The 13,132-nt window shown below is 36.8% G+C and overlaps 2 protein-coding genes across 3 annotated transcripts in view; both read right to left on the bottom strand.

Annotated features, from left to right (window-relative positions):
• LOC141407628 (uncharacterized) overlaps nucleotides 1-12,758 on the bottom strand; it is a 43,126-nt gene extending 30,368 nt beyond the window's left edge. Inside the window, exons 1-3 of the mRNA XM_074000856.1 lie at nucleotides 12,735-12,758; nucleotides 12,247-12,641; nucleotides 11,768-11,806 (exon numbers count right to left, since the gene is read on the bottom strand). Of these exons, the coding sequence (XP_073856957.1) occupies nucleotides 11,768-11,806; nucleotides 12,247-12,641; nucleotides 12,735-12,758 (458 nt within the window). The remainder of the gene's footprint in view (nucleotides 1-11,767; nucleotides 11,807-12,246; nucleotides 12,642-12,734) is intronic.
• SHOC2 (SHOC2 leucine rich repeat scaffold protein) overlaps nucleotides 1-12,802 on the bottom strand; it is a 90,994-nt gene extending 78,192 nt beyond the window's left edge. For both annotated transcript variants that reach the window (XM_074002692.1, XM_074002693.1), the window contains exon 1: nucleotides 12,735-12,802. The gene's annotated coding sequence lies outside the window, so the exon portion shown is untranslated. The remainder of the gene's footprint in view (nucleotides 1-12,734) is intronic.
• Between the last annotated feature and the right edge of the window lie 330 nt (nucleotides 12,803-13,132).

Here is a 13,132-nt window from a genome sequence, read left to right as displayed (position 1 = left end):
GCCTCCCAAAGTACTGGGATTACAGGCTTGAGCCACCGCGCCCGGCCTGCCACAACTCTTAATATTTCCCATCTTGCACTATGGTCACATGAACTTCTTTCACATCCCATGGCAGAGCCTTCTATCTCCTGTCTCCAGGACTTTGCACAAGCTATATTCTTCTGCCAGAAACACAGATTTACAATTCTTCACTGAGCTAACTCCTACTTACTCTTCAGACCTCAGCTTAGAGGTCTGGGAAGCCTTTTCCTAATTATTCAAAAGCCTTTCTGCATATCACCTCCTCTGTGTTCCCACTTAAAACTTCCCCTAACAGAACACTTACCATGCTATTATTAGACTTGGCAGGTTAGTTGTCCGACTCTCTCATTTAAAGGTAATGGGAAAATAGGAACCCTTCTGCCTTTTTCACAGTTGTACTCTAGTACTTACGACAATACTTAGCACATAAAACACTTATATTTATTGAAAGAACAATAAATACTTGCTAATTTGACTTTATCTGCCATTCTAGACAGCAATTTTTACTCTATAAAGTACTCTACAACATTATGAACCCATCGAGCACAAAATAAATGCCCAATAAATACTGGTTGAATAACATGATAAATGAACAATAAACAAGGTTTCACCTCATGCATGGAGTTCCCCTATATCCTACTTAAAATTAACTCCAGGTCACTCAAATGTTAACATGAATACCTAAAAATGACAAGATTTCAATTGTATTTCCCATTATTTATTATGATGTAAAGGCTTCTTATTCTTTTAAATATAAAGAAAGAGCTCTCCCACTTAAATCATGTAAAGCTATATCTTTTTGCAGTTTAAGAGTTTAAAAGGGAACTTTCAAAATTAGAAGACCAAAAGATTGGTCCAAAGAATGAGAAAACAACCAAAATTAACATGTTCAAAAGAATGTTACTGTTTACAGAGAAATGGAAAAGCACATCTTTAAGCAGCACAAGTAAACCTGAGGTAGGACAATGGCTAAACACCGTCCACGAAAAGAAAATGTTCTACACTTGTCCATTTAACTAGAACTATGTCAAGAGTCCACAACTCATAATATCTTCAAATTCATTCATTCAACTTTTTCTCTCCTTGGTAAGGAAGCAAAATAAAATACTTTGGAAAGACATGGAGAGACATGGGACCGATTTATTTTACATAGTAGCAAATGGGAGTTGTTTAGGAAATCTGCATTACTTCTTATGGGAAAGCAAAAGACTTCACGTGTAATTTATATTCTAGGAAAACAAGAGAGCAAAGAACTGAAAATTCCTGTTTACCCAATCCACAATATAAACCATAATTGGGATTACAGCTCTCTTGTACAACACTTCAACTCACCATATGCATAAATTGCAAAATTCTCCACCAAAGTCTAACAGTTAAAAGGCAGGGTAGGGAAGAGGGGATTTAAAAGTCTCAAAAGTACTAAGACTAAGATATAATGGTAAACGTCAAATGGTAAAAGACCAAACATTATCTGAAAGGTTTTAAATGCCAAACACTACCCAAAAAAACCAAAGATTTACTTGTGAATATTTGCTTAAATTGCCTTTCTTGCCAAGGAACTCCAAACATGTCATACACAACTTAAGTATTCCCAAGATATACTTTACTTCTCATTTCCCATGCAAACTGGCAATTAAAAAAAAAAAAGTCTAGTTATTTAATTACCAGTGTAAAGCAAAAAAGAAAATTTAACTGCTACATACACTAAGATGACTACAATATTCAACATAGTATTTTCAAAGAAAAAAAGATTTTCAGATCTTTTAAGCTAAAAAATGTTAATTAAATTTAACTACTACCTTTTTGTACATATAAAGCCATACATTTCTTCACTAGGTCTATCTCATTATAAATCCTTTCCATTACTCACTCTATTAACTATCAGAAACTGTCAGAAAAAAAATGAACAAAAATAAATGCACTATTAATAACAAGACTAGGAATGTGTGGTCTCAAGGTATCTTATATTCGAGTATCAGTCAGTATTTAGTAAGTTGCCATGATTATAAAACAGCTAGCCTTTCTTACACTTAGTCCATTTTTGAGACTTAGAGAAAGACCTCTACGTTCAACTATTTATATACTGTCCTAACAATTTGGTTTATTAAATAGAACTTATATAGTTTGGGTTTTAAAAATATAATCTCATTTATCTCTGTATTACATTTTTAAAAATATCACAAAGCAAAAATCTTCCTCATATAAGATCAAAAGAAACATAATAAGCAGCCATACTCAATTTAAGGGTAATAAGGAATTTCTCCCATCAGAAGTTACTCAAGATACTGAAAGGCAGCTCTTGCTTGTATTTTTAAATATACATAAAGGGATACTTTATTTTTGTAATTTAACACATTAAACACAACCCTACAATTCCCAACTGGTATGTATTATCTACTATCTTGTGAATATAATCCTGCTATGTCCTGAATTGTGTCCTTCCCAAATTCTTATGCTGAAGCTATAACCTCCAATGTGATAGTATTTGAAGATGGGACCTTTGGGAGGTAGTTAGGTTTAGATGAGGTCACAAGGGTGGGGTTTTCATAATGGGATTAATGCCCTTGTAAGAGGAGACCAGAGAACTTGCTCTCTCACTTTCTGCCAACTGAGGATACAGCAGGAAGACCACCATCTGTAAGAGACTCTTCATTTGCTCTGAACAGAAACGGCTGGCACCTCAATCTTGGACTTTCTAGCCTTCAGAACTGTGAGAATATATACTGTCATTTAAGCCACGCAGTCTATGGTATTTTATTATAGCAGTTCAAGCAGATTAAGAAAATCTCAAAATAAGATTCCCACATAGGCTAAAGAAGCTTTGATATGAAAAAATTTCCATACCACAAACATGTAAATCATACAGTAATTTGCAAGTAGCAAGTGATATACTATTTAAATCATGCCAGGAAGAAAAAAATGTTGATATTAGTGATTCTTAGTTGCTCTTGGAAGCAACTCAACTATTATCAATTTGCATAATTAGTTATAAAAACTGGATAATGGCCATAAGATGTGCTAATGAACAATTTTTATTTTTACCACATGAATCTACTATTTACAGATTATCAATTTGCAAAGAATTTGAATATGACAAAATAAAAGAAAACTTCAATTATATTAAACAATTTCAGCTTTCTTTGATAAAATAAAAATCTTCAAGATCTTGGCACAGGATCATTGTTGCTATATTATGGAATTTTTATATATACGCATATATACATGCAAGTATCAGGTACAATTGAGTTCCAACTGAGAAAAAGCCTGGCAAGTTTTTTCCTATGCATTAAGGTATTATTCACAGAGCTAACGCTACAAGAGTTACACAGCTGACTTTTTTTGAGACAGGGTCTGGATCTGTTGCCCAGGCTGGAGTACAGTGGCAAGATCTAGCGCACTGCAACCTCCATCTCCTAGGCTCAAGCCATCCTCCCACCTCAGTCTCCCAAGTAGCTGGGACTACAGATGCATGCCACCACACCCTGTTAATTTTTGTATTTTTGGTAGAGACGGGGTTTCACCATGTTGCCCAGGCTGATCTCAAACTCGTGAGCTCAAGTGATCCATCTGCCTCAGCCTCCCAAACTCCTGGGATTACAGATATGAGCTACTGCACCTGCCATACAGCTGACGTTTAAAACAAATTTAAGTCCATCCTTTTTCATATCACAAAATCTTTTATCTGAAACATTTAATATTAATCTATCTTTTACAACTAGTGCAGGCTCAACTTGGTCCCTTTATAAATTAACAAAATAAGCTGGTAAAAGTATGTTTCATCAAATTCCTTTATAAACATATTTTCCTGAATAAAAAAGTAAATAAAAACTACTGAACTTTTTTTTAATAGTTTCTAATCAATTTCAGTATCTGGTTCTCATGGGCTGAAACAATGCTACAATGACTGGGTTGCACAACAGTCTGGGGAAAATATTTTTTTTGTTTGTTGCCCAGGCTGGAGTGCAGTAGTGCGATCTCAGCTCACTGCAACCTCTGCCTCTCGGGTTCAAGCGATTCTCCTGCCTCAGCCTCCCAAGTAGCTGGGATTACATGCATGCATCACTGCGCCCAGCTAATTTTTGTATTTTTAGTAAAGACGAAGTTCTACCATGTTGCCCAAGCTGTTCTCTAACTCCCGACCTCAGGTGACCCACCCACCTCAGCCTCCCAAAGTGCTGGGACTACAGGTGTGAGCCACCACACTCAGCCAGGGGAAATATTTTTTAAAAAATTATTTTCACTAAAAGCTTTAAGTATTGTACACAAGCATCATCGGAATATTTATATCAGAGTTATCAAACTTTTCCTAATAAAAGAGTGTTGTGTTTTAAAAATAGTGACTCCATTTTAAAAGTCATTTTTCTCAAGCCTCCAAATAATTATTTTCATAAACCTTATTTGCAACCTAAAACATTACCACCTGATTTATTCAAACATTCACTAACCATCATTATATCTGACTATCTTAAGGTGCTTGGTGCCCAACACAAAGCCTGACACAATCTCACATCATTTTGAGGTTTCGATATGCTTTGTTCTTGTCCCAAATACTCATATTCTGTTGTACTACTATAAGCTATTACATAACAGGAGGTGGGGAAATTTTAAAAAATACTGCAACACTACCAGCCATTTAGCATACTGAGTTCCCACAGTTGCTTAGTGGGTGTTCTGAAACTAGGCCATTTTCTAGTATTAAGAATTTCAAATCACTACTTCCCAAGTACAGAAATAAATGTCTTCAAGATTAAATCATAAAACCTTACTATTTTAAGCCGCCTAGTATATAAGCATCCCATTTCTATGAGTTTAGAGTTGCAATTAGCACAAGGTAGATAAACCAGTATTTCTTTTAGGAGCAAAATAACTAGCTCTCCCACCTACCCTTATAGTCACAGACTTCAAGAGTCGCAATATTTAAATAAAACATAATTTATTTGAACCAGATATAAAGCTCTGGTGAAATTCTGAATTCACCATATATATTATATATATATGAATATAAATTTTGAATTCACCATATATATATATATATCTCCCAGATATATACAAACCCAAACTGAATTAAATATAATCTATTTCAGGTCACCCAATCTGTCAGACACCACATACTTTTAGCAAAGAACTATGACTTTCAACCTAATTTTCCCAGTCCAGGTAACCAGGAAATGCCAAGGAATTAAGCTTATTTTCTTTAACAGAATAAAAGTGGAAGAAATACTTAGCTATTTTGTCTTATCAATGCAACAGGTTATGTTTTCATTAGAAGTGGATCAAGAAAAACATGTTGCTACTCAATTTTACATATTTCATAGCAAAGTAAATAAATAAACACATAATAAGTATAACATCTACCTCTACAAATTATAAGGTGGTATATTATACTGCACTGATTCAGTACTTTCAGATAATTTGTTTCAACTTAATTTTGTTCAATAAATACTGTTACCTAGTATGTTTTACCTCATTAAGCAAGCCTTTCCAGTAAGAAAAGCTTAACACAGTAAGTTTTAAATTGTATCATTTTGAATGGAATTTTTCCAAAATACATGATCTTATGTTATCATTAACAAAATTTACTAATATCTAATAATCTCTTCTTCATGATCCTAGATTATTATTTTTATACTATTTTATGTATAAAACAAATTGTGTCTTGAAATATTCTATTTGTCATAACACTAAGTTGCTATAAACTGCTGTTTTTACAAAATGTCTTGCATCTGCTTTTTGAGTGTTTTTCTTCTGCTCTTATTTTCAACTCTGTTATGCCTCTAGGAGTAATTTCAGTCCTTTTTACATTTGGTTACCAAACTTTTAAAAATTGTACACTATGTGAGAATAAAAATGCCTGAATTAAGGTTTGACGGACTCTAAGAACAGAAAATGTGTGTTTAAAAACAAGAACATTATGACATCTCTTTGTCCTTCCTTTGGGCCTGTTCAGTTTGTTTTGGAGCTGTAGACTATTCATCTAAAACTAATTTTTCCACTTGGAGCCTACAAAGTCTAGACATTGTATACTGGTGGAACAGTAAGACAGACAGACATACTCAATGCTCATCTTGAGGCTTACAGTCTAGCAGTAAAGACAGACATCAAACATATCATTACAAAAATAGTGTTACAAAAAAGGAAGTACAAGCACTAGGACACCTTAAAACAGAAGAACCTAACTAGGGATCAAAGGAAGGTCTCCCAAAGGATGGGATACAAAATTGAAGCCTGAAGGGTGATTAGAGTTTAGCCACATGAAGAGTTCATGAGGTAGTAACCAAGCAGATGACACCAGATAGTTTTAGTTTCCTAGTAAGTAATCTCAAGATAAATGAGGTGTAACAACATGTTTAAGGCAATTGCTAAAATATGAGTATTTTAAAAAGAAATTTCTCAAATTTCTATAATAAAAATAATTACAAGGATCAAGAAATGCAAATGAGTGTTTCAACATAGAAAACTATGGCACTTTGCAGGGAATGGAGTTTGGGACATCAAAATTAGGCCTCACTATGCCCTGGAAGAAGTATTAAATTATATTGCATGAAAGGTCAGGCGTGGTGGCTCACATTTGTAATTCCAGCACTTTGGGAGGGCAAGGCAGGTGGACTGTTTGAACTCAGGAGTTTGAGACCAGCCTGGGCAACACGGCAAAACCTAGTCTCTACAAAAAATAGAAAAATTATCCAGGCATGGTGGCACACACCTGTAGTCCTCGTTACACGAGAGGTTAAAGTGGGAGGATCACTTGAGGCCAAGGAGGTCAGGGCTGCAATGAGCCCCATGATTGTGCCACCGCACTCTAGTCTGGATGACAGAGCGAGACCCTGTCTTGAAAACAAAACAAAAAAAACCCCACAAAAACAACAAAAAAATACTGCATGAAAAAGAGACCCTGTCTCAAAAACAAAAAAACCCAAAAAATACTGCATGAAAAATTACTCAATTCTCAAGTTCAGAAAACTTTTAAATCATACAAGACAATTACAAAGTCTGCTTCTAGGATATAACTGTTGACCATACAGTATGACTTACCTAAAGAGAGGTACTGTCAAGTAAGTATGGAAGGTATTTTTTAACGTATACTCAAAAAAGAGTACATTTTAAATGATTATACAAAAATAAAACTTTACTAAGAATTCTAAGAAAGTTAATAAATGTTACTCTTAACATGAAACATAAATGCTGACAAAAGATATTTAAGTATGTTTTTTTTTATTTTTTTGAGACAGAGTCTCACTCTGTCACCTAGGCTGGAGTGCAGTAGCACATTCTTGGCTCACTGCAACCTCCATCTCCAGGGTTCAAGAGATTCTCCTGCCTCAGCCTCTGGAATAGCTGGGATTACAGGTGCCTGCCACCACGCCCAGCTAATTTTTTGTATTTTTAGTAGAGACGGGGTTTCGTTATGTTGGCCAGGCTGGTCTCAAACTCCTGACCTCAAGCGATCCACCCGCCTCAGCCTCTCAAAGTGCAGGGATTACAGGTGTAAGCCACCACGCCCAGCCTTAAGTATGATTTTGAAACATTATCATTATCCAAGTTCTAAACCTGGGAATTATTACCCACGTTACACTGATATATTCTCCTTGTATTTAATTAAAATATTAATTAAAAATAAGTGAAAATGTTTCCCTTCTTTTCACAGGTGTTGAAGGTAAAGCTTTAATAGTATGGTCAACATTAATACAGATCTGCAGTTCAAAGCCCAAATAAAATTAGGAACATAAGAAATATTATTATTAACAATAATATAAGCTGTAACCGAAGCTTATATTACCATGTAACCTAATATTACCGTATAACCAATATTATTATTAGAATCCAAACTGTTATTCTTCTCCAATTGTCCAAATGGACCTAAACATATCTAACCTTTGCGCTTTTACTACCCTCCTCTATCCTACTTATTCCTCAAGTGTTTGTTGCAGTCCTGTCCTCCAGTAGGCATTGCCAGTTATATGTGCAGTCTGAGTCTTAACTCATCTGAGTTTGCCAGTGTATACTGCTGTTAAAAGCATGTGTCACATTGTTTAACAATTAACTATTGACTTGTCCAGTTCATGCAACAAACTCTGAACTTACTGAAAGAAGGAAACATATTTATCTCTGTATCCAGAGAGCCTGGGACACACATGGCATTCAGCAGAAGTTCCATGACATTGGTGAATGTGAAACTGTAGTTACTGAGAAATATTTATAGAACAAAATTGAAAAGTTAAAGACTATTTGCAAGACTGAGAAAGTACTGAAAGCAGGAAGAAGTGTTATACAACACAAAACTGGAAACTGAAAAAAACAAATTTAACTGATCAAATTAACTCCAAGTTGTAGAAATTATGTGTCAGAACAGGCGATTTCCACTTTACCTCCAAGACATTAGAAAAACTAAAAGAAAAGAAGATTTATCTTTGTCAGCTGTAAAATTACTTAAAATTACAGGAATTTTAAATAATAATTGAGGGCAAATAAAGTATTTAAACATTAGAAGTCTTCCTAGTGCTATAAACAAAAGATAGTCATGCAGAAATAATTTATAAAAATATTTCAGGTTCATTTCACACAGAGACCAATTATACCCTTTTTAAAGGTCTCCTGTAATGTTTTAGCTACAAGCAGTATGTTCACTCTTATAAATGAATCCTTAGCTTTCAGAGCATGTACTACTTTTTGCAGTTCTGACCTTTGGAGAAGTTGGAATGAGATATACAGTGTGAAAATGAATTAGTGTTCTTTTAAGTCTTGATAATGGGACTGCATGCTTTCTCAAGAAGCACATATGCTACCATCATCTCAAAAGCTTAAGGATCCTTTTGTGTGTATAAACTTTGCTTTGTGTGTATAAACTTTGGTAATCAGAATATCCTTTTGTGTGTATAAACTTTGCTTTGCTGAATTAAAGATGCTGTGTTAAAAAGTTGAGACCCAGGGGAAAATACCAAACAAAACCAGAATGAACACTGATTTATATTAAAATAATTCAATTACATATTTTAGAACATAAAAGTTTCTCAGACTTATGTATGTATGTTTCAACCTGCAATAACAAACACTTTTAAAAACACTCTATAATATATGAAGTTCAAGCATACCACAGGTCATCTGTAATTTAGAAATTATTCAGATTTTAAAAGTCAGTTTAGACAGTCAGAAAACATAAAAATTTGTTATTAAGAGAAAATATTTCAAAAAAGAGCTACAGGGCATGACTTTGATGCAGTGTAACAAGTAAATGAAACAAAATTCAGAAGGCCAAGCAGTTAAAATAGGGGATTACAAGAATAGCAGATGATGATATATGTCCATAAATTAGTCCAAGATTCAGCCAACTTTTATGTCTAATGCATAACCTATAAAGCATGAAATAAAGGTCTACCAACAAGCAAAAATACAACTCACTTACTATTTGAAGTACTCATTTAAGTATCACATAAAAGTACTTAATGTATAATTCTACTTCTAAATTACAGTTTCCATCTATTCATCTATAGCAAAATACCAATCCCTACTAATCTTAAGAAATGTCAAAATATCCAATTTATATTTAAATTTCCTCTATCAATTGACATTTTATAAACAAGTAGCAGAATTCTCCCAAGTCCAAGCTACAAATCTCAGAACTCACTGAAGGATTTGTGAGTTAACTTGTTTTGTTGTTATCGTTTGGGGTTTTTTTAAATCTTATTTTGTTATAAGCATAAATCTTATGCTTTTCCAAACATGAAAGATACATGAATGATATAGTAAACCAAATTCTAAAGATATATTTCACTTAATCTGCAGCCTCCAAAAATATGCATCCTTATATCTACATATAGAGTTTATATCTTTTAGTCAAAACACAGATTTTTGTATTTAAATATTTTTACAAAAAAATCAAAATATCTGAACAGTTTAAAGAACAGTCTTCCAGAAATATTAAATTATACAACAAATATTGAAAATGAGTATTTTTAAGGCAAATATGACTATAATTTATCCACCTGTATAATAAAGAATTTCAGCTTTATTCACTCATCCTCCATAATTCATACAGGTAAGTCAAAGCAATAACTATACCAACCACTATTCGGAAACCATCTTTGGAAATATTCCACATACAATTCCAGTTTATGTCTCTCTGATGTGGAGAGAGAAAAGTCATTCTTCCCTGACCCAAGTCACAGAAAAAAAATAGTATCATTTTAAAAGCCTAATTCCAGCCAGTATGACATAGGAATTTGTAATTTTCATGTTTCTACTTAAACATGAAATGTTTCAAATTTCCAACTGGCTTGTATTTCACAAGTTGATGCATGACCTTTACTTGCTACAACTACCAGAAAAACACCTCTGATGATGTTTTTCTGATCTTTCTGATGAACTTTCTGAATACGGTAGTTTAAAAACTAAAAAAAAGATCTAGCTGCAAACTACTAATGTATATTTTAATATCACTCTTTAATCCATAATAATTTATGAGAAAATTTTTAAACTTAAAAATTATATTAATAATGAGTAATCAGAAATGTCAACTTTTAATGTAGCTGTTTCTTCAAAAACTGAAGGGGGAATGTGGGGATGGTTAACGGATATAAAAAACACAAAGAATACGATCTAGTATTTGATAGCACAACAGGGTGACCATGCTCAATATATTTAATTGTACATTTTAAAATAACTAAGAGTATAATTGGATATTTGCATCACAAAGGGTAGATGCTTGAGATGATGGGATACCTCATTTACTCTAATGTGATTATGCATTGTATGCCTGTATCAAAATATCTCATATAACCCATAAACACCTACTATGTACCCATAAAAATTAAAAACTAAAAATAAAACTGAACAAGCACCTTGGGAAAATGCCGTACCCTTAAAGACTTGTCCATAATTTGAAACTGGGATTTCAATATTGTTTTATATGTTGGCTTTATATTAAATTTCAGCCATTTGAAAGTTACAAATCTTAGACAAAGCTTTTATTTAGTTTTGTCTTTATTTTTGTCTATTTTTCAAATGGGTATTTATAATTACATAAAAAGTTTACAGTATACTTTATGTCCAAATAGATAAAAGGTTTATCATACTCAATGTAAGTTTCATATGAGAATGGTCATTTGCATGCTTTATTCCTAAAATTCTTTTCACTGTCACATAGCAAAACATCAACACTTGATAAATTCAAATTATAAATATAACCTTACTGAATGTTACAAATTGGATGACATAGCTAAGTCTCTTCAAGTACACAGTAACAGTTCTACAGCCCATGGCATGGAGGATGAGAGTAAAGATTAGTAAGTACACTAATAAACTGAGGTCTTTAAAATTAAAACTAGTTTTCAGTTTTTGCTGCATTTAGTTACAAAAAACACTTGGTTACACAAGTGTACCTTAGGATTCTGAAAAACATAACAAAAAGCTTTTGATATAGTAGTCCCTCTTGACTAGAAACTAGACGCACTCGGTATCGACGAAAAGTATACGAAATGACACAGGTGTAAGCCTAGACACTGCTGGTAGTTACCACGCTGGAGGCAAATACTATACAGTCCACATTTGCAACCTAATTTTGCTTCAGCATCCCCAGAGACTTCGAAAATATTTCTTTGGGTAGGTTGCAAAACAGTGCTTCCTCTTTTATTCTCATCACCCCCATTACGATACAAAGCAACAGACAAGAAAATTAAACAGCCAACTATAAGGGCTTAAACACACACACAAAGCATCTTCTTTCTAGCTCCCGAATCGGTAGTTATCCCACCTGTTTGTAAATCCATAATTCCACAATAACACAAACTGCCTGCTGAAAGAAAGGAGGGAAGAAGAGAAAAACAAAGAAAGAGGAAAAAGAAAGAAAAGAAATAAAGAGAAAGAAAGGCAAATTAATGCTTTGGAGTCATTACTCTTCCACCTAGGCATGGGGGGAGGGGGATGGTACAAAAACAATGGATATTGAGGGGCTGGGGGAAAAAATCGTCTTGCCCCGAAGCCTCTTGTGTTATAAGCCTGGGGGAGTCGGGGGAGAGTGAGACTACTTTTCCTCTCTCCCTAAAAGCTGTGCTATCACGGGGAGAGGTTGCCATCCGGCATGTTCTACGAGGCGGTCTCGAAGGGCTACAACTCGCTTCGCCAGGCAACACACCCAGAGCCGATCCAGCACTCTTCACTCAAAGGGTTTTCAGGGAGAGGAGAACGGGAAAGCAAGGTGGGCTCTAGGGAGGGGGCGCGAAGAGACCCCACCCTGTATGACCGCCGCTGCGCCCGGGCCCTCGCCAACGATTTACACGACTTGGGCGCCCTGCGGACTGGGCCCGGGGCCCCCGGGAACCGAGAAGAGCGAGACTGTCCGCCGGGCGCCCCCGGCCCGCGCCCTCGCGCCGGCTCGCCCTCGCCCAGGCGCTGTCCTGGCCGCCCGCCGCCGCCGCAGGCCCGGCCCCGGCCGCTGTCAGACCCGACCGCCTTCCTCTCCGCGCCGAGCTGCGGGCTCCCACGCGAGCAGGCTCCGAGGGCCCCGCACTCCCGGAGACAGCACCCAGGAAAGCGGCGGCGGCGGCGGCGCCTCCCAGGGCCCCGGCCCCTCGGGCCTCGCCCCGGCGTTGCCGGCTCGCGCCTGTCAGGGCGCGCGGGGCCTCCCCCTACCGACAGCCAGCCCGACAGCCCGACGGACAGGAAGGCAGGCAGGAAGAACCGACCAACAGACACCCTCCGCCTCATCGGCCCCGGGTTACCGTCAGGAGCCCCGACTCCGCCATCCTCCTCGCTCGCCCTGCTTCCTCCTCTTCCTCCTCCTCCTCCTAAGAAGCGACGCTGCCCAACCGCCGCCCCCCGCCCGCCCCTCCCCCACTCGCCCCGCCCCACCCGCCCCTCCACTACTCTCGCTCCAGCCTCCCCGCCCCACCCCTCCGGCGTGGGCCCGTCACTCGCTAGGCAAGAAAAATGGGCGGAGCCGGGGCAAGCGAAGCTGCCCAATCAGAGAAGGGCAGTGGCGCCTGCTTCTCTCTCTCTCCGCCCTTTTCCTTTCCTCAGTTCCTCTACGCCGTCTCCCGCCCACTGGGCGCCGCTGGCTAGCCGGGCTACAGAGTAAGCCTCCTGCAGGGTAGAGTGACAACTCTCCGATCGGAAGTTA

The sequence above is a fragment of the Macaca fascicularis genome, chromosome 9 (assembly GCF_037993035.2).
Source record: "Macaca fascicularis isolate 582-1 chromosome 9, T2T-MFA8v1.1".
Taxonomy (NCBI): domain Eukaryota; kingdom Metazoa; phylum Chordata; class Mammalia; order Primates; family Cercopithecidae; genus Macaca; species Macaca fascicularis.
This window is presented reverse-complemented; position numbering and strand designations above follow the sequence as displayed.